Here is a 22,577-nt window from a genome sequence, read left to right as displayed (position 1 = left end):
GCCTATTCTATATAGAATTTCAACGATCTAAATTATTTATTTTTTAGATTTTCATTAAAAAATTATTCTTGTAAAAAATTAGATAAATCGTAAATTATTTACCTACAAAAATTAAATGGTCAACATTTTAAGAGTTTATTTTATTGACCATTTAATCATTGTAAGTAAATGGTTTTCAATTTACCAAATTTTTTGTAAAGATAATCTTTTAATGGAGACTTAAAAAATAGACGGTTTGAATCGTTGAAATGCTATATGATATAGGCTCGATTAAAAACTTGTATCAAAATTTATGTAAAAAATATGATGTCATAGATCCGCCCTCTAATATAAAATATTAAAGTTAAATTGAAGTATGGTTATTATTCAACCATTTGAGAGTTGAGACATAAAGCATTTGATGGTCCATATTGTTCTCATCTCAGAATGAGAATACGGTACAAGTTTGTAATCACTTAGCATGCTTAGCAAACCACTCCAACATGTTGTTATGAGCCTCCTCGGCAGCTGCTTCATCCTCAACATTGTACCTCACGGTCCAACCATGTGCAACTTTTGGAAATATCTTCACATAGCTATCAATCTATAAGGAAACAAGATTGTTTAGTTTTTACACTAAATGCGGACAAATGCAAGATGAGAGAACTTGTGGAAAGTGGCTTGATCATGTACGTGCAATGTTAACATAGACAAAGCCCTGGTAAGGACTCAGCAAAAGATGACATGAATTCGTGAGTGTTACAAAGATTTAAGTCCCCAGGTTTCATACAGAGCTTTGCTGAATTACTAATGCAGCAGAACTCACTAAGAAAATTGTATTCCTATAACATTTTGAAGACAGATTATAAGCACACAAAAGTTCTTAGTTCTTACTCATTTCAGTTGAAGATCTAGCCAAGTACAAGAGGAATAAGACAATGGCATAAAACCTTCTAGAAATGTCCTTCACAGGTAGCATGAGGCATGTGAAGGCACGCACATACACACACATAATTCATGTGTTTATGTAAGCAAGCCCCAAATGTGAACGGGCATGTGTGTGTGTGAGATACATGAACGGCTGAAAATGCACTTCTTTTTCTTCCTAACATATGAAAGATAACTGTGATGACCCAAATCAAAACATTAGAGTTTTAGTTAGGAGCTTGCTCAATTTTGCTTAATTAGATGTTACAATTAGGCAATCATGCATTAGGTAAAATAAATTGAAGTGAGGTTCTGCACCACTCCCTTTTTAGGAAACCAAAAATAATGCTGAAATCACCTCTGGAAGGAATTACAAAAATTCTATATATACTAAACGCGCAGATGAGGCTTACTGTAGCTAGACTGTAGCTGGAAAATTCTTTTTCGCCCTTGGGTTTTTTTTGCTGTGTTGGTGGGGGTTGTAATTTTCGGGCTCAGTTTGGTCTTTTTTCGTCTTTTCGCGGTTTCGTAGTTTCGGCCCTTCGACTTTCCGTTTTTTTACCCATGCTGCCATTTGTTCATGGTTCTCTCACATCTTTTTTTTTTTTTGATCTAATTGCCACTGTGCAATTATCGGATTGGCCCTGCCCCTTTTAGTAATTCTGCCCCGTTTGCCTTTTGGTTTCTGGGTGTGACGGAAAAATCTATTTGGCCCTTGGGTTTTTGTTGGTCTGTTGGTGGGGGTTGTAATTTTCAGGGTGAGTTTGGCCTATTTTCGTCTTTGCAATTTTTTGTTATTTCTGGCCTTCGGTTTTCCCTTTTTTTACCATTGCTGCCATTTGTTCATGGTTGCCTCACATTTGTTATATTTTTTTATCTGATTGCCCCTGTGCAATTGTCGAATTGGGCCTGCCCCTTTTGGTAATTCTGCTCGATTTGGCTTTTGGTTTCTGGGTTTGGTCGGTTTCCAACTGTGCAATTCTTTTGTGACTGGATGAACGATGCATTTGAGAGAGGCGTTTGCTAACGAGATTTGCATTTCGTCGTCGCGCGACTGGGGTGGGTGATGAGTTCAGACTATCATGTCGTTGATTGACGTTGGAGGTAAGGTCTGCCACAAGTTTTTTAAAGAAATTTCCCTCTTTTAAAAAAAATTAATAATCAGTGATTGATGATAAGAAATGTTGCAGGCTCTGCATCCGAGGAGATAATCACTGTTTCATCCTGATCTGGCGTTGCGATCGTCGTTGATTTGTGTTTGTCATTGCGATGAGTGAATCTGTCCGTTCGCTGGTTCTTCAAGAGATAAGTCTAATTTCCATTACAGTGGCTCTGTTTTATTTGTGTGCTTATGTTTCCTTGCTTTCTGTATTTGTTCTGGGTTAATGTGATTGCCTCTCAAGGGTTTGTAAGTTTTCGATTCTCTTGGGTAATTCTCTTTTTAACTTATTTTGTTTCTGTTGCATGATTGTTTGTTCTCAGTTTTTGTTTATCTTGCTAACTGATGTTGTTCCTATGCAGTTATATCGGTGGAGTTGAGTGCTATTGTGTGATTTATTTTGGTTCTGTTTTTCTGTCGCTTTATTTTTATCTAAACCTCCACATGCATAGCTTTTGTTCATATGGGAATTTAATGGTTCATATAATACGCTATCATCTTATTTATGTTTTATGAATATATACTGGGTGTATACGGGCTAAGAGGTTCAAGAGATGTAGTAAAGTAAATGTATATACTTCATTTCATCCACATCGTCAGCGTTTCTCTTCATCTCTGCATTTAGTCTATTTCATTTCCTTCATTATCTTTTACTATTTTTTGAAATTTACAATTATTTGTTTTCTTTTATCTTCATTATTTATCATTTGTTTTCTTTTATCTTGGTTATTTATCATTTATAATTATCATTTCTTTTCTCAAATATCATTCTTCATTGTTCATGATTTTCTTTCTTTCAAAATTTTTTTTTTTTCTGTCTATTCCTCCTGTGGTTCATTTATTTTAATTTGTTGTTATTGTTTGGTCCATTTCTATGAGAGTCAGCGTTTCTCTTCATCTCTGCATTTAGTCTATTTGATTTCCTTCATTATCTTTTACTATTTTTTGAAATTTACAATTATTTGCTTTCTTTTATCTTCATTATTTATCATTTGTTTTCTTTTATCTTGGTTATTTATCATTTATAATTATCATTTCTTTTCTCAAATATCATTCTTCATTGTTTATGATTTTCTTTCTTTCAAAATTTTTTTTTTTCTGTCTATTCCTCCTGTGGTTCATTTATTTTAATTTGTTGTTATTGTTTGGTCCATTTCTATGAGAGTCATTTAATGTGTTTCGGCTTCTATCATAAGTGTATAATTTTTTTTTCTTTTCGCTGGAACTTATTGACAAACCTTTAGATGAAAAACTGTTACTCTGGAGGTTGTGTCTCTTTTGGTTCATCAGTACACTAAATGTTTTCACAAAGAACATATGGCACCCAGGCAATATCTTCGCTATCAAATTCACTTTCTCACTTTTGTGCTGCTTTACATATCGAATTATAATTTACACCTGCCTTTTGGATCATGCCACTGACGTCTGTATGTATTTTATTATCTTTATACTTCTGCTAATGTATGTTTTACTTTTTTGTAGGGACATAATATACCAATTGTTCATACGGCAGTTAAGGTAAGAATGAATAAGTCACTTTTTTCTTTTCTTTTTCCAGTATCATTATTAGAGAGAACCAATGGTTTATCTATTTTTCAAACCATTCCCATTTATGAATCTATTTTCATTTTTATATCTGCGCACAACTGACCATTTGGCTAAAAGGGTGTCCCCTGTATGACATTATATCACCTCCCCACAGCTTAGTTTATATTGTATTTAATCTTCATGGTCATTTTGTGGTAGGTTCATCAGTGAAAAGATATTGGAGACCTTTATATCGTCACAAAAGGTACTTTTTTTTTATCTACATAGATAGATTAAACCATTTTAATTGGTCTGTTCCTATCAATTGTTCCCAACAAATTCTTTGCACTTCAATCATTCTTATATGTAAAAAAAAAACAAGGTCAAACAAAACAAAAATCTTCATGTCATTGCATGATTGCATGGTGATACCTGATTAAGTTATATTCATATGTTTCGATAATTTTGGTTTCTTTGATCTTTTAATGATGTATATTTATAGTGACATAACTTCAGCTACAACTACTGAAATGCACCAAAGAAACATAATAGCACCAAATAATTTTAAAACCTAGCAATTAATTTTAATAATCATGAATCAATTTGACTAGATATTTTCAATCTTATGAAATGCATGTGCAATCAATTATTGTAAACCAGCCCTACATTAGTTTGTATGTATGTTAAGTGCATCAACTACCTAAAACATACATAACCAATTTTGATGGTTTAACAAGATCAATCATATCTCTATAGTATTATTATTTCACAATTAACATACTTGAACAGTTCCATGGATACATGTTCCTTAAAATGAAGACAATGCTGTGGAAGCTAACAATAACATTGTATGCTTAAATATGAAATCCTTAAATACAAACAAATGCTTATTAAGCAATTTCAATCAACCAAAACAAATTAGTTTCGGGTTATGCTGAAAAATTTTTTTTTGGAGCTGGAATTCAATTACTATTTTTCAGAGATTTGTCTTAATTTATTTAGTTTCAAATTTGTGCTAAAAAAAGAGTAAAAACTATCATTCAATGGCTTTTTCTTTTTCTCTGGAATTCAATTACTATATTTCACACATTTGTGTTAATTTATTTGGTTTCAAATTTCTGCTAAAAAATCAGCACAAACTATCATTCAATGGCTTTTTCTTTGCCTTTTTTTGTGTTTCCCTGATGGATGAGTCAAATCTATATATCTAATCATAAAAACAAAGCCAAACATTGAGAGGCTTTCAGTGAGCTCAATTTGTTTCCTTTTTTGGCTGAGATTTATATGATCTTTCACAACTGGCATTAATTTTTTTGGTCGCTGCAGCTTTGGATACATTCATTTAATCTTTAATAACTGTATACATTTTATTGACTTTGTTTTTCATATCAGTATTCAATTAAGTTTGTCAATCGAGCTTTTGTCAATTGTGACATAGGTTCTCTTTATTTTCTAATTTGGATAATATAATTTGATAGTTTCTTTTTATATTGTTATGGTTTCAATTTTTAAATTTATTTGGTGCTATTATGTTTCATAGGTATTATTGTCGTGCTTTTGCAACGGTCACCATTGAACTCACCTTTAGGGAATTCTGTTGGGCAGCAGGTTCGTTTTTATTCAATACTTTTTAAAGATGTACATGCACATTCATGTGTAAAACAATTCAATGAATAACCCTTAGTATTGGTTGATGTGTTATTTCGCTCTAACAAATTAACCTATAATTATGTATTGAGTCATCTTCTGTTAGCTTATGCATCTATATGGTTGTATGAACTAAGTTTTTGTTATGCCTCTATGATTTTGCTCACATTTAGAAGGTGCTCACTGGCTTTGCCGCAACCCACAATTTTATAAATCCATTATATATTATTTCTGCTTTTACTAAGTTTCTTGCCAAAGAATAAAGTTTATAAACACATAAACATATCATATTTTTTAAATAGTTCATCAGATGAGCAACAATAACATGCTTTGATAGTGAATATTCTCTACATTATAGATATAACTACAAATTCCAATTGGTTTAATCCCTTGAAGTGTTAACTATATCTATGCTTGATCTTCAAAGTAGCGAAACAAATATCTTACTCTTAGAAAACATCTGTTCAAATTATTTATCAATCTATTTAATTGTTTTTTGGCAACAGGTCAGTTTCTAACAAATATGTTTCAGTTGTTTACTGAATTTTTAATTTCATGAAAATGTAAAACATTGGTATGATGGTTCTTAATTCTTTGTACTAATATTGTGAATGTGTTTTTTAAATATGAATTTTACAATTTTAACTAAAAAGAAAATTTATTCTATAGGTGTTGTTATGTTCGCAGTGCAAAGGTTGTTGTGAGATTGTTTTCTTGGTGTTTGTAATTCTATCAACCAATAGGTGAGTTGTTATTAAATATCTTTCAATTCTTTTTTTTTAATTGCACTATTCAGTCAGCTTCAAAAAAACAGAAAAATGAACTTGGCCATTTTCATGGACATTGCTAATATGAACAAATATAAATTAGCATGATGTCAGTCACTGAAATTTAAAACTCAATGGGCAAATATCTTGCATCAAGTTTCATCATTCTATCACACTTTTTTCATATATGCATGTCAAACTCCTCCCAAAATTTTTGTTCAATCTTAATGTCATCGTAAGGTCTTTACTTCATATTAAACCTTTGTCTGATCCAGTGTTTCCAGAGTCCAAACTCTTCATATTCTCTAAACCCTAAACCCTTTACTTGCTGATCTAAACATTTATACAACCTGTTCTTTGCAAATGTCAATTTTATTTATGCCATAAAAAAAATACCAATCATCAAACTCAATATCAAATAATTTAAAAATAAGAAATTCTCATTTAAAAGAAAAATTTCGCTCATAAAGTTGTCAAAATTCTGCTTTGTAGGAATTCCTTTCCTGCTTTTGTGAGAGTTCTGCGCATTAAGCAAAAGGTAAGTATCTGTTTAATCTATTTTTCAAACATTTTATTTACAGTATCATTACAATGTGCATCTCTTACTTTTACAAGTAATGTATCATTTAGACATGCTGTTATATATTCATACACATTTCTTTTTTCCAGCCATCAATCTACTGCTTCCAATATTTTGCTTTGAATGCAATGCGTAAAAAGCCTAGGCTGTGTGATAGAACTTTAACAATAGAACAAAGCCATAGTTCCAATATATCAAGTAGCATTGATATAGCTAGCAAACAAGTGTGTGATACTAATTGTGGCAGTGGCTATAAAAAAAAACAAATAACTCAGAATAAAAGACAAAAAACTGCTGATAGTGGATTGTCTAGCTATGCAAATGCACTTGAAACAAGCACATATCAAATGCTTCTAGATCAAGTGGATTCTCATTCTAATGCTTTCACCTCTGATGAAAGTCATTTTGATTATGGTACTGGAGTTTCCAGTTCCTCAATCATTTCTGATTCTCATGTTTTAGCCTCTAATCAAAGTCACTTTGATTTGGCTATTGGAGCTTCGATTTCCTCACCTATTGAAGATAGCTCAAATCACATGAATAGGGGTCAAGCACATTATCATAAGAAGAGACAAAGTATGTCTTTTTTTTTGTTCCAGTTTTCCTTCCAATTTCAACATTGTTGATATATTAGTCATACTTTGTAATTCTGATTTTTCCCTCTTTTGTGTGTGTTTTTTTTTTTTTTTAGGAACTCTTCACGAATATGTTGATTTTGGAGATAAGAATTATAAGTGTATATATTGTAATGCACTGTTTTGGTTAAATGAATCTATTCTAAGAAAATCTAAAAAGAATGAGCCTCTATTCACTCTTTGTTGTCAAGAAGGAAAGGTAAAACTTCCAATTGTCAAGCCAACACCCCCTTTTTTAGACACTTTACTTAATCCAGCTAAAGGTCAGTCAAGTTTAGCATTTAGGGAGAACATTAGAGCATATAATTCTATGTTTGCATTCACTTCAATGGGAGCCAAAGTTGATAATTCCATTAACAATAGACCAGGCCCTTACATCTTTAAAATTAGTGGTCAAGTTCATCATTTAATGGGTTCATTAGTACCACCTGAAGGAGAATGTCCAAAATTTGCCCAGCTTTATGTTTATGATACAAATAATGAAGTAATTAATCGCCTTAGTGCTGTTAACCGTCTTCAGACTAATCAAAAGTTGGATGACAATATTGTTAAAAGTCTTATCAAGATGTTTGACGAATCAAATGAATTGGTTAAATTTTTCCGCACAATGAGGGACAAATTTGAAGAAAACTCTCTTTCTAATGTGAGAATCAAATTGTTAGCTAGGCAGCCAAATGACACCAAACAATATGAACAGCCAACATGTGATGAAATTGGTGGTCTAATTGTGGGAGATATAGGACTTTTTGATTCAAATAGAGATATAGTCATGGAATTGCAAGGTGGAGAATTACAAAGAATAACAAAATTACACCCAAAATTCATGTCTTTACAGTATCCTATTCTCTTTCCCTACGGTGAAGATGGTTATAGGCCTGATATCAAATGGAATAATATTTTGAAAAATCATCAAATGAAAAGAGGTAGAGTGCCTATGAGAGCTTTTATCGCTTATCAAATTCAAGAAAGAGAACTTGAATTCAGTACATTGTTAAAGGGTGGAAGATTATTTCAACAATTTTTGGTAGATGCTTACGCAACGCTTGAGGAAGACAGATTAGATTATATTCGAAAAAACCAAAAAGTTTTGAGAAGTGAGATATTTAAAGGCATTTATGATGCTATTTCAAAAGGTGATAAAAATGCAAATGATATAGGTCAAAAAGTAATATTGCCAAGTTCATATACTGGAAGTCCTAGAAACATGATAAATAACTACCAAGATGCTATGGCAATTTGTAGAAAATATGGAAATCCTGACCTATTCATTACATTTACTTGCAATGTAAAATGGCCTGAAATTGTTAGAGAATTGGATATAAAGCCTGGCTACAAACCAGAAGATAGACCTGATATTATTTCAAGGGTTTTCAAAATGAAATTAAGTGATATGATTAATTATATCAAATCAGGTAAACCTTTTGGAGACACTGTGGCAGGTACTATTTACAAAACTAAGAAGCTTCTTTTAATTACATTTTCTTTTTTCATTATAATCATACTAATTACACTTATATTTTTTTAACTTATTCCAAACAGAAATCTGCGCAATTGAGTTTCAGAAAAGAGGATTGCCTCACTGTCATTTGTTAGTTTGGTTAGAACAACAATATAAGTGCACTTCGCCAGTAGATTTAAATAGCATAATTTCGGCCGAAATACCAGATAGGACTGTGCATCCAACTCTTTACAATATTGTCAATCAATTTATGATTCATGGTCCCTGTGGAGAATTGAATTTTGAATCTCCTTGCATGCGAGGAGGTAAATGTTCCAAGTTTTTCCCAAAGCAATATAAGAGTGAAACAATTTTGGAAACAGATGGCTTTCCTGTGTATAGGCGTCGTGAAAATCCAGACAAATTTGTCTTAAAAAATGGAATTAAAATTGACAACAGATTTGTAGTTCCTTATAACCCAGAATTATTATTAAGATACAATGCTCATATCAATGTTGAATCATGTTGTCAATCAATGCTCATAAAGTATCTTTTTAAGTATATAAGCAAGGGTTCAGATAGAGCTAGAGTTGTTCTTGAAAATAAACCAGATGATGAAATCCTAGCCTATCTAAATTGTAGGTACATATCTCCATATGAAGCTGTTTGGAGATTGTTTCAATACCCTATTCATCTTAGAGAACCTGCTGTGGAACGATTGCCAATACATTTGCCTTTAGAGCAAAATGTTGTTTTTAGCGCTGATCAATCACTTGAGTCGATAGTTAATCGAGAAAGTGTTCAAATGACAATGCTTACAAGTTGGTTTGAAGCAAATAAAAACTATCCTCAGGCACGAGATGTATCTTATGCAGAATTCCCTTCAAAATTTGTGTGGGATTCTCGCAATAAAATTTGGAAACCTAGGCAAAGAGGAACATCTTTAGGTAGAATTGCTTATGTTCATCCTGCATCTGGTGAATTGTATTATCTTAGGATGCTTTTGAATTTGCAGAAAGGTGCCTTAAACTTCAATGATATCAAAACTGTTAACGGCATTCAACATTTGTCATATCAATCTGCATGCCAATCTTTAGGTTTATTAGGTGATGACAGAGAATGGCTTCAAGCCTTGGGAGATGTTATTAGTACAGCAACATGCTCTGAATTAAGACAACTATTTGTTACAATGATTTTGTTTTGTGATGTGGCCAATCCTAAACTACTTTTGGATACTTATTGGCAAAGTATGTCTGAGGATATTTTGTACAAAGTTAGAAAAATTTTTGACATGCCAAATCTAATTGTGCCAGAGTTTGAGCTCAAAAATTCTCTTTTGTATGAATTAGAACAACTTTTTAATGCATCATCTAGCTCTTTAAAAAATCATAATCTTCCACTGCCAGATGAAAATAAGATGTTAGAGCTAAAAAATAAACTTTTGACAGAGGAGCTAAATTACAATATTCATGAATTACAAAGTGAATGCTTGAGCTTAATCTCACAACTAAACATAGAGCAAAGAAATATCTATGATTCTGTCATAGCTGCTGTGAATGAAAAAAAACCAGGCCTATTTTTTGTCTATGGACATGGAGGAACTGGCAAAACTTTTTTGTGGCACACAATCATAAGCAAGATTAGATCTGAGAGCAAAATTGTTTTAGCTGTTGCATCATCAGGAATAGCATCTTTGTTATTACCAGGAGGTAGAACAGCTCATTCAAGATTTAAAATTCCATTAAATGCTACAGATTCTTCTATATGCCAAATAAAAAAAGGAACACATCTTGCCAAATTAATTCAAAAAGCTCATTTAATTATTTGGGATGAAGCACCGATGAATCATAAATATTGTTTTGAGGCATTGGACAAATCATTGTGTGATATCTTATCAGAAATACATGATTCATGTGATGCCAAACCATTTGGTGGAAAACCTGTTTTGCTAGGAGGTGATTTTAGACAAATCTTGCCAGTAATTCCAGGGGGAACAAGAGAGGAAATAGTGGATGCCTGTTTTAATAACTCTTATTTATGGCCTTACTTTAAAATTTTTTTTTTGAAGCAAAATATGAGATTATTAAAAAAAGATTTAGACATTAATGAAAAGCAAAGAATAGCAGATTTTGCCAGCTGGATTCTTAAAATTGGAGATGGTCAAATCAATGATATGGATGATTTAAATGATGAAGAAGCATCTTGGATAGAAATTCCTGAAGATTTGCTCATTCAGCCATCTAAAAATCCCATTCATTCAATCTTCTTGGCTGCATACCCAAATTTTGACAACAATTTTGAAAACATTGCTTATCTAAGAGAACGAGCCATCATTACTCCTAGAAATTCAACAGTTACAGAAATAAACAATTTTGTCATTGATTTAGTACCTGGAACTCATCGAACTTATATGAGTTCAGATTCTTTATGCTCTTCATCTAGCAATTTTGAAAATCTTAGTCTGATGTATCCTGTGGAATTTCTTAACCAACTTGAATTTAGTGGTCTGCCTCCACACATTTTGACATTAAAAGTAGGTATGCCTATCATGTTGTTAAGAAATTTAAATCAATCCTCAGGCCTTTGTAATGGAACAAGATTAGTTATTACTCAAATGCTTGACAAGGCCATTGAAGCAAAAATTGTCACTGGTAATAACATTGGCCACAAAGTATTCATACCTAGAATTATTCTTTCTGCCACCGAAAAAAAATGGCCTTTCATTTTTAAAAGGCGTCAGTTTCCAATCAGGTCATGTTATGCAATGACAATAAATAAAAGTCAGGGACAATCTCTCAAAACAGTTGGTTTGTATCTTCCAGAATCTGTCTTCACTCATGGGCAACTCTATGTTGCATTATCTAGAGTTACATCTAGGCAAGGACTGAAAATCATGATAGAAAATAATGGAGAAGCACCAAATAAATTTGCTAAAAACATAGTGTACAAAGATGTTCTCCAACCTTTCTTAACAGGTTAAGTACACTATGGACATATTATAAAAGAATGTCATTTTATTCATGCATATTTGCTATTACAAACATTTCATTGTTTTGTTTTTTTTCTAAGTCACAGTTATCTTATGTTTGCAGATCTGCAGCACAATGAGCTTGGTTCCAATCCGCAATCTGATACCCTTTGAAGACAATAAAAAAATCAGGGTCCGCATTTGCAGGCTTTGGAGGCCAAGGGCATATGGATCTGATGACCAGTTTGCTGGCTTGCACTGCGTGTTGGTAGATTCGATTGTAAGAAAATTATTTTCTTATACTAATTTATTCATGTTGTCCTTAATTTTCAAATACATAAATTTACAATCATTAATATCTGCTATATATTGCATTCACTATCCTTTAATCAATATTTACTTTTCATTTCTGTAAATTATAACTGTTTGTTATCCATGCATTGTATCAATTGTCTATGTTATTCATTTTCTTTATCAATTGTCTATGTTATTCATTTTCTTTCTATTTCACTTTCATTAATGACATTCAGTTCAACTTTTCTTTTTCTGCATTATCATACCAGACCTACCTTAGCATTTTACTTACAATTGTGTTTCATTCAATTTATGTTTTTTTATCAACTTACCTAATATTACAAAACATAAATCAATCATCTATCTAGCTGTGATAACATATAATAAAAATACACCAACTATAGTAAAATGGTCTCACAAAAATTTAACCACCCAAAGATGCTATTCACAATCTATCTATCATACTTAGCTAATTAATCTAATCCATACTAAATTTGCTGAAGTCAGTCAAATTAATCTTCTTATATCAATTTTTGTCTCATGTCTGGAAAACCATAATCAAATTTCGTTAACATCTATAACCAACTTATTTGCATTATTTCATATAGCCTAACCCATCGCATACATCTATCAAACAAATTCTATTACTTATTAATCGTATCCTTACTATTAATTTGGCTCATATATATATGTATATACATATATATATTAACTCAAACATTTCAGCAATCATAACTGTAAATGTATAATACTGCCTGACAATAATGCAACTTCCACATCACAATCCAATCACTAACTGAATGAAAATTAATCTTCCAAATTTTAACTCTTACCATAACAATTCTACACGAAAATAAGTCATCTCAACTAGACCCAACTAAAGCACCTTATGAAAAAGGAGAGCTAGATAATATTCTAAATACTTTTCTGCTCCACACACGCTATCAACTAAACCCTACAAAACTACATTTCGCTTTTTCACTTCCTTATTAGTTAGTCCACAACTAAACTACAATTCACTTTTTCACTTGCTTATTATCTACAATACTATCAAATTTTCGAAATCATCTATGAGTACAAGAAGTATACTTTTTATTCACTTTGTTACAATTCAGTACAAATCTACCCATAACACAAAAAGATTCATGTGATAAGATTACTTACTACTCAATTTATTTAGTGCATTGTCAATCTACATTCCCACAGTCAGTTTTGCTATTGCATGCCCCTCATTTATTTAAAACTGCTCCCCTGTGCCAAAATGACCCATGAATCACCAAATAAAAAAATTTAACAATTTATAAATTGATCACACAGCAATTTTCTACCTTCATTACCATACAATCTCCTGATTGGCAGCATCAACTGTGCAATCTACAAATTAATTATATTGTATATTTATACAAATAAACAGATTAGAACTTTCATATAAATGTAATACACTTACTACACATTTTATAGACTTTTAGAACATTTCTTAACCTTTGTATGTATCTCTACATTCTAAACGCTTCATACATCCACAATTATCCAATTACATCAGTCCACCTTTCTATACCTTTTATTCCAATCAACACTTGCGCTTATTTTTTATAACCTTACTCCATTACGCTTCTTTTTTAAAACCTTACTCCATATTTTATAGCTCTTTTATTCCATAATCATATTAAACCTACCATCAATTAATTAAAAAAATCCCTTATAATTAAACTTCCTAAATTACTAACAATTTCGAGCATCTTAACAATTTCAATGGCCAATTTCAATTTCCTAATACTAGCAAATTATCTTTCTATACATTGTTCACAAATTCTCAGCTTAACTTCATTCCTCTTTTCAAATTAGATTGCATTCCTTAAATTCCTGATCATTTAAATCAGTTATGATAAGCTCTTATAAACAACTCGCACTTAAAATAATATCCATTTCAATACATTCAATATCTTCAATTTATACTGCAAGTATAAAACATGAACTAACATCCACAGCCATTTAAAGAGTAAACCAATCACAAACAAATCCAAAATTCAATTGGTTTCCTTCTCTAATTAATTTGTGTTTTTAAACATTTGTTTTTTTCTTTTATTTTTTTGGTAAACCTTACAACATGACCATACTTATTGATGATTCTAAATTTTTTCCGCTAATTTTCTCTAACACATTTAAAAAATTTATTGTCCAATAATAATTTTCGTTTATCATGATTTTAAGTCTGATGCTTATGTGATTTACTTTATTTGCTCACCAACCCTATCTTTTTTGATTAAAACATAGTACTCTTAATCCGTAACTCCCATTTTAAATTCCAACATCTATCCTAATATCTTCTCAACTATATACTTAACATACTCTCTAATCCAATATACTCATATGCACAGCCAAATATTTATTTTCACACTACAAATTTCAATTAGTTCAATCCCTTCAAAACTTGGTTATATCTAACACTGCTCTTAAAAATAGCCAAACCAATCAAATAACCATATATCTCAGGCCCTCAGATATTTAAGAACCCAAAATTTTATATATCCATTACATGCTATGAGTTATATATGTTATATGATTATGTGGCAGTTAACAAACATTCTAGGTATTATGAGTTAAGGATATTACATATTATGACTTATATATCCATTACATATTATAAGTTATATATCCATTACATATTATGAGTTATATGTCTTATATGGTTATGTGATTAGGTATTTAAGAAACATGATATGCTATGTGTTTATTAACTTTGTTGTTTAGGATATATATGTGTTATATCCTCAGGTATTGTTGTTGATTGGGTATCCTTAACTGAATTCTCCAACGTAAAATGCACCTACAATCATCTCAAGCATGACTTTAAGTCTCTTAAAATACAGACTACACTTTCTGCTTTTCTTTTTTTTTTATGCTCAATCCTACTCTACAAAAGTCATTCCACTTTTTGCCTTCTTATATACCTTATAATTTAACTATGTATCTATTCTCAACAATTTTCCAGACCAACCTTACTTTTGTTCATTCATTATTATTAATATTTTAACTTTTCTTTCCATGTATTCATTATTCAATTATTTTTTTCCCAACCTTTTTTGTCTCTCACCATCAAGGGAGATGCAATCCAAGCAACAATTAAAGAGATAGATTATGATATTGTTGGTCCAAAAATTGAAGCTGGGTGTGTTTATGAGATTTCTCATTTCCATACTGTCAACAATCGATCATCTTACAAGATTGTACCTCACGTTGGATTGCTCATCTTCAATGAGAGAACAAATTTCAAAAAATTAACAGCCATTCACCCAGCCATCCCAATCCATCGTTTCCACCTCCTTGACTACAGTCAACTTCCATCACGGATCAATGTCCATACACTTCTTACAGGTAATCATGACACTTAATGTCATAGTTTTGGTTACAAATTTACTTAAGTTCAATTTGCTAATTCTCAGTTGCATTATTTGCTTCAAGATACAATAAATTATTTAACTTTGCTCACTTTGTAATGCCATCAAATACAAAATTATGTGCTGTCATTTGATTCTGCTACCTATTTTACAAACATATCAATTAATTATTTGCTTTTATGTTTTTTTCCAACTATCAAAATGCAAATTATCATTTCATTATGAATTCTTCCTAATAGTAACATAATAAATGCATGGCAAACTGTCAAATCAGTTCTCCTAGGTTTAAATTTTCACACTGGTGAAGAGTCATTTGAATTTAAACATCTTTCAAATATCATTTATCCAATTTCAAATCATTCAAACTGTTGAACATCTCATGCCAATGATTACCAGATTTAATGGGACGGATAATTGCTATCCAACCTTTGGAACACATGATGGTTGACAACGCAAGGATTGAGAACAAGTGTGAAATTCACATAGAGAATATGAGGTAAATTCTTAAAAACTGTGTATCAACTTTCAAATTTTTCATATTAATGCTTACACATGCTCTTTTATCTCTATTACTGTAGAAGAAATGAGATCAGAGTTACACTATGGAGTGATGCTGCCAAAGACTTTGATCATGAAGCTGTACAACAATTACCACCGCCAGTGTTCGTTGTTTTCACCAGTTTAAAAGTCAAGGAATACCAGAGTAAATAAGCAATTGTTTTATCCTTTTTCCTATTCAATTTATTTATAATCTTATAGTAAATATGATAAGTTCACCCTCTTATAAACATGTAGAAAAACCAGTTCTGAGCAGCACCAATGCCACTGCAATCTTCCTCAATCCAGAGATACCAGAAATTGATTCATATAAATTAGCGTATGATTCTCACACTTTTTCACTATACAAACGTTACTTTTTTTTCCTTTTAATTAACAATTTTCATTCCTTTTTAAATATGAAACTTGCAGTTTTCGTGGTTTTGCAATGCCTATCAACATCTTACCACCTTCCACAGCCCCACGAGAACCTCCTCAGCAGCTAGAAACTACTGACAGATTAACTGTCAAGGCTTTGAATCGTCTTGATCCACAACTTTGCAAGGTAAAGATTTATTTACATAATACATTTAACAATTTTCATGAACTTTATTTTCCTTTCTCATCTAAATTATCTTTAACTCTTGTTCTTTATCTCTAAATCTAATGCAGGATAAGATTCTTACCTGTAGAGCTACAATCACGCGTTTTGACACGCATGCTGGATGGTGGTATAAAGCTTGCCCAAGTTGCTTCAAACAACTAAGAATCACTGCCCAAAATGACAAACTCATCTGCCCGAAGCACAGTGCAATCAATCCAATCCCTTGGTATAATTAACAACTATTAACGTGGAAATTTCTTTACATGATTTATACTAATTTCAACAATTATACTTGATTGATGCAACATCTAACAAATTGAAATTACAGGTTCAAAGTAAGCTTTGTAATTGCAGACCAAACTGATGTGGCCAATGTGATTGTGATTGGAAAACAAGCAGAACAATTATTCCGAGTTTCATGCTACAATCTGGTTGTTGAAAGTGGTTTCATTGATCAAAACCAATTTCCAGAGGCACTGCTTCGGGTGAGAGGAAAGGCAAAAATTTTTCAGCTTCGATTTGGAACCCTGAAAAGTGATTTGAATAGGAATGATCTCCTTATACATGCTGTGTTTGATGAAGAACCCCTTCTGATTGAATCATCATCAACTCCACCTGCTGAGCAAGTACCCATTGCAAAAGAAAATCCATTACCTGAAAAATTGCTTCTCCATAGCCCATCACCTTCTGCTAAAATAGCTCCAGTTACACCCACTCCTAGCTCATCCACCAATTTGAGGAAAAGAACCATATCAAAAGCCAACCTCACAGTGAGAAGAGCTCTTTTCAGCGCTATCAAAAAACAAAGGAAAAAATACCAGAGGTAATTCCTCTTCCAATAATTTACATTTTTTTGTATTCTTACTCTTTACCTATAACTTACACACAAGCTCTAATACTTATTAACAGCTTTACATTTTTCTTTTGCTTTGCATCTCATTAACTGTTAGTGAAACTGAAGAAAAAGCTGAGGAAAGTGATGCTCCAAATCCTCCAGAACAATCTGATTCAACTTTCGATGATATTCCACTCAAGGAATTGAAGACTAAACCAGCAGCAAAGAAAGCTAAAATCAGGTTTGTTTTTCCCTACACAATGCTACACACTCTTGAATATATCCCCCTCCTATTTATAATTCATAATTTATTCAACTCCAATTAAATTATCTCAATTCTAATTTTTATTCATTACATTAGAACCAACCTAATTCAAAACCAACATAAATTTGGCTTCATTCACAGTATTCCTCAACTCAACCATCTTAAACAAACATAGAAAAAATATTAGAAATAAAACAAACTACAAGTTTTAACGCTGTGTATGTGTATCTATCTTTTGTAAACCATTTTCGCTGATTTCACAATTCCAAACATTTATAATCTCCTCAATATATATAACAAAGAAATTATTCAAATCAGCTTGCAAGCAATATACCAATATAGGAAACAATTCTAAAATTTCTTTCCCTTTAAACCATCTCTTTTCCATGTTTCTTTAAAATAGTTTAGCTGCTATATAAAATAATATAATTATCAAATAACTAAATCTATGCCAAAATATATTGGATAACATCAAACACACAACATACCTTCTCCCAACTATCTACTTTAGATGAAACATTCCACAATTTTTTTTGTTAACTAACTGCTTTAATAATACTGCTTACATTCATTCATTTATCTTTGACTCTTATTTACTTTATCATTAGTTTCCAAAAATCAATTCTTAATCTATTATGCAAAAACAAACTATATACTCTGCCATACAAATTATTTTTAGCCCAACATTGTTTTCAGAAAAAAGCATATACTCCACATTATTTTCACATCCACAATCCATTCAAACCATTCAATTCCTATTCAAAAATATCATAATGTTACTGAAAAATTGAATTCACATTACTTTCAACTACCAACTGTTCTTAACTCCACACAATCACAGTTTCACTATTCATGTACACCTAACAAATAACATATTCTAATTTTTCAGCAGAACAGAGGAGCATCCACCTGCAGGAGACAACAAAGAGGATGAGCAACCACCCAATGTTGAACAAAAATCTCCTCAAACTCATACATCAACCTCTCCAGATCCATGAAACAACTCTTCGACAGTGCATCTTGCTCTTTTTGTTATGTATCACATACAATTCTATAATCAAGTGTTGTAATATTTTTTGCATGCTGTTTGCTTTATTAAGATATCAGCGATATCTTAATCTCGCAACCAGCATAAAAAACATACTGTCAACCATCATTTTGTAACTTTAAATGCATCAGCAACATTGATGCTACTATTTACAAATATATTTGTTAAATTTTATTCAGTTATTACAGCTTAAAATTCAAGTTCTGCACATTTATCATATCTTCACAGTTTCATACTTCCATGCACTTCTAAAAAAATTCACATAATAGAGTCTTTACACATTTTCTCATTACAAATACTTTGTTTATTTATTGCTTCAAATAATTAATTTATGTTTATTGCTCTATTTATATTGCACACACATAACTATAACTTAATTACATTAAATATGAATTTAACAAACCTTAACAACATTTGCAAAACTTTAAACTTAAATATTATAACGTTCAAACACATTTTATAACTTTTTCAGACCCGCAGCATCGCGCGGGCACGAACCCTAGTGCAAACCTAATCAAGGAATGAAATCCTGTCCACTTCAGATCTCATGTAATAATCTGTTCTACAGTCTATGGAGAAAGAAATGTATGACCAAACACTATGAAGCAAGTATATGAACATTATAAAATAAGAATAAAAGAAAAAAGAACCCCTTTGCACCTCAGATTTAGCAGTTAATATCTCCTCAAACTGTTTCAAGAGTTCTGGTGGAGAATAGTTGTCAATCTCAGCTCCTAGCACCGCGATTGGAACTTTAACCCCTGCCAATAAGTTTATTCAAATTGAAAGTATGATGGAATCAGATTTCAAGAACTCTTCTCTCCTCTGGTCCTAGAGCATAATAATGATAAAGTAACAACAAAAACAACAATGACAATGCAAAACCAGTGAAGGGGTTTTTTGTTTTGTTTTTTTCAAATTCAAGGCAAATTGGCATCATTTAGGATTCAAATAATTGTCAATAGTCTGATGCAGTGCCTGCTTCAAATCAAACAGCAATAGCAGGGTGCATTGTGAACTAGCCCTCCCAACTCTTTTGTGTAGTCCACAATTAGACTGGACTCTGGAGGCTGTTAAAATGAAATGATATGATATAAACCTTGTAATTAGCAACCAGTTCACAAAATAAATGTTCTGCGACTAAGATAGCTTCCTTTATTTTCCATAACAGGCTCAAAAGAAGACATTTTAATGTATATGCAATTGCTCTATATTGCTAGATTATGATAAAAGCTGGAATTTTATGTCGGGATGATTTATGTACCATTTCATTTTCATACTTAAAGTTGCTCCAACAACAATGCTAGGCTGAAGTGCAGATATAACATAATGCAACTACAATATAGATTTGAAACATTTAAGAACTGGAATATCCATACCCTCAATATCATCCAAAGAAACAAATGAAGGATGTAAAAGCACAGCAGCTTGGATGAACGCAGACTTCGCAAGTTCAGTCACGACCTTGGCTGAGAACAACATCGAGTTTGTATATTAGCCAGCTGTAGCAATATATGAAGTATTTCCTTTTTCTTTTTCCTTCTTTTTTTTTTTTTCTTTTACTGGCTAAGAATAACAATATGTGAAGTACTAATGGTTCCAAGCATCCAGTTGAAGATATGATAAAGAATGCAAATTGTATATGAAAATGATTATGAAAAAAAACTAAAAAAAAACTAAAAAAAAACTAAATCAAGTTGTTTACAAGGAAATGAATATCATGCACGCCTGACAACAACTATAAGAAAAGAATCACTCACCACCCCAACAGAAGCCTGCAGCTCCAATTGCAGAAACACCTTTACCTTTAAGAGCATTAATAACTGATTTTGCATCTTCAAATCCCTTATCCTAGTAAAACACGTAACAAGCTTCAGCTTCAGACACTAAAATATTTAACATGAATCTGTAACCAAAATCTGCAGCAACATGTGGAAGTTAACAAAATTAGGGCCACCAATTTCAATGTCAAGTCAGACAATATGCAGTCCTTATCATTTTAAAACCTTTGAAACCATTAATTTAATAGTTTTTTTTTGCTAGAATAGAAACCATCTGTTGTGTGCAGGGTTAAGAAGGAAACCACACAGCCTAATCCACATAAATTTTCATGCAGCCAAAAAAGTGAAATTCTGAGTAATGCCCTTAAGATTATCTACGATGGACCTAAGTTGAGCATAAAAATAAACTCTAGGCATTCATGAAAAGGCTAGAGCGAACCGTTGCATGATCTTCTAACCAGACTGCTAGAGGCCTGTTATTGTCATATACAAATGGATCACCATGGAAGAAGTCTGGAACTACCACACAGAACCCAGCAGCAGCAACTTTTTGCGCAAGCTTCCTTAAAGTAGAAATCAGACTACATTAGTTCTCACTTATCAGGAAGTATGTTAGATTATACACACATATAGATAACCATATTTCAATACTGCAAATAATTGGTTAACTACAATCGATTAAAAATGATCATGGAGTTGCGCTTCAATCACAAACACTAAAGAAACTAACTTCTGGGCAGAAATTTGCTTCATTGAATCATAATTTTCATAATTATGAGTTTGACAAAGGACTTCCTATACACCAACATCTCTTCTTCTTTTCTTGTTTCACCTTTTCCATGAAATGAACATATAAAAACTAGAGCTTTTGTATCATCTTTTACATGAGCTATGTAATCCTGTGAAAAAATTCACAACATAAACTATCCAGATATCGCATCATTAGTCTCGAAGAGGTTCAGCATGAAATCCTAGCACTGTAAAGAGTAATCATCTTCCTGAATCTAAAACAGAACATAGTTCTATCTGATTTGACAAACACCCTCATTTACTCATTATAATACAGAGACATAAATTTTTTTTCAAAAACAAGAAGAGACAGCTCAAATTACAGTCAAAGACAAAAAGTTTTTTTAGAATTAGCCATATGGCCCATACCTCAAATTTGGAGCTTCATATCCTGCAGGACAAGTCAAATATGTAAATTCAGTGAATCATAGCAATGATGGAATTGATAAATCCAATATTTACATAGCAGGAGAGATGATCAATATGTATTATGTATTCTAAGTTCATAATGAAATATCACTGATTCTCCATTATTAAACAAGTTAAAACTTAAAAGAACTCTACTCATCACACTTCCCTCTTAATACTTCCCTTCAACATGAAATGAAAAATAGGTAGATAGCATTAGAACCAAAGAAGTAGAAGTTTAAAGTGCTAGGCAGGTACCAAAAACATCAGAGATGAGGACAATGGCAAGCTTGGAGTTAGGGGAGCCAGTGACATAGATGTTAAGGCCTCCAAGTTTTTCAACACAGTCTACTCCACAGTTTGGGTTGATAATTGGTGGATTAGAACAGCACTGAGGGCCTGACATTGTTTTTCTGATCAGTTAAGGCTAAAATTTTCAACCAAAAAAAAAACAGAGAGCACACACTCTTTCTCAGATACTAAATTTGGAAGAGAAAATATGGGGCAACGGAAAGTAGTGTTGGACCTGTTGATGCAAATTCTCGTAAGGTAGATGCAACAACTTAGATATGCTGATCTGGCTGATCAAGTGCTTCGCTGGATGATGAAGTGGATGCTGGTTGAGATCTTCCTGTAGACAAAAACAAGATCAAAGGAGATGGACCGGTGTGGTACCAGCCAAACACACTCCGATGATGAAATCAGTGGTGGTGTTTGATGGTGGATGAGGAAGAACAAAGGAAGAACTTGGGAGAATGGGAAGAACAAGGCAAATGTTCTGGGTTATTCTCAGCAAGTTGGGTAGGCTCTTTTTTGGATGGAAATGCAAAGTGTTTAGCGTGTGTATTGATAGATTGCTAGATGCTTCATTTTGTGCATATGTGGTGCCTTATATAGGCAAAGGAAAACTTAATGAATAAGTTACCTGCATGTGAATGAATGGTTGCCAGAGACCCACGCACCTGGTCAGACCTAGTTGCATGCTCAGCTG

The 22,577-nt window shown here is 32.2% G+C and overlaps 2 protein-coding genes across 3 annotated transcripts; one reads left to right on the top strand and one right to left on the bottom strand.

The window, feature by feature from the left end:
* Positions 1-451: 451 nt before the first annotated feature.
* Positions 452-21,992, bottom strand: LOC147275395 (endo-1,3;1,4-beta-D-glucanase-like). Of its 2 annotated transcripts, none has more exons than XM_086256054.1 (7): positions 21,845-21,992; positions 21,548-21,569; positions 20,829-20,952; positions 20,348-20,459; positions 19,988-20,110; positions 19,269-19,369; positions 452-583 (listed from the first exon to the last, which is right to left on the bottom strand). In XM_086256054.1, exons 5-7 carry the CDS (start codon positions 20,088-20,090, stop codon positions 452-454), a joined length of 336 nt encoding a protein of 111 aa, XP_086112180.1. In that variant the 5' UTR covers positions 20,091-20,110; positions 20,348-20,459; positions 20,829-20,952; positions 21,548-21,569; positions 21,845-21,992. The 2 variants fall into 2 exon arrangements, with proteins under 2 accessions (XP_086112180.1, XP_086112181.1); XM_086256055.1 differs by having other exon boundaries at positions 19,988-20,077; positions 20,369-20,459.
* LOC147275396 (uncharacterized) lies at positions 6,503-18,558 on the top strand. Its single transcript, XM_086256580.1, has 11 exons — positions 6,503-6,544; positions 11,752-11,907; positions 15,023-15,296; positions 15,716-15,815; positions 15,898-16,022; positions 16,115-16,196; positions 16,289-16,421; positions 16,529-16,686; positions 16,789-17,283; positions 17,411-17,536; positions 18,450-18,558. Exons 2-11 carry the CDS (start codon positions 11,764-11,766, stop codon positions 18,556-18,558), a joined length of 1,746 nt encoding a protein of 581 aa, XP_086112706.1. The 5' UTR covers positions 6,503-6,544; positions 11,752-11,763.
* Positions 21,993-22,577: the final 585 nt, after the last annotated feature.

This window comes from Dryas octopetala, chromosome 9 (assembly GCF_963921425.1).
Source record: "Dryas octopetala chromosome 9, drDryOcto1.1, whole genome shotgun sequence".
NCBI lineage: Eukaryota > Viridiplantae > Streptophyta > Magnoliopsida > Rosales > Rosaceae > Dryas > Dryas octopetala.
This window is presented reverse-complemented; position numbering and strand designations above follow the sequence as displayed.

Excerpts from the sequence above, each read along its gene's own strand:
- LOC147275395 (XM_086256055.1), bottom strand. The coding sequence starts at position 21,992 with ATGTCAGGCCCTCAGTGCTGTTCTAATCCACCAATTATCAACCCAAAC. Across the intron at positions 21,570-21,844 it reads CCTCATCTCTGATGTTTTTG|GATATGAAGCTCCAAATTTG; the intron begins GTACCTGCCTAG and ends CTTGTCCTGCAG. Across the intron at positions 19,370-19,987 it reads TTCTTTGGATGATATTGAGG|GGGTTAAAGTTCCAATCGCG; the intron begins GTATGGATATTC and ends ACTTATTGGCAG.
- LOC147275396 (XM_086256580.1), top strand. The coding sequence starts at position 11,764 with ATGAGCTTGGTTCCAATCCGCAATCTGATACCCTTTGAAGACAATAAA. Across the intron at positions 16,422-16,528 it reads TTGATCCACAACTTTGCAAG|GATAAGATTCTTACCTGTAG; the intron begins GTAAAGATTTAT and ends AATCTAATGCAG. Across the intron at positions 17,284-17,410 it reads CAAAGGAAAAAATACCAGAG|TGAAACTGAAGAAAAAGCTG; the intron begins GTAATTCCTCTT and ends ATTAACTGTTAG.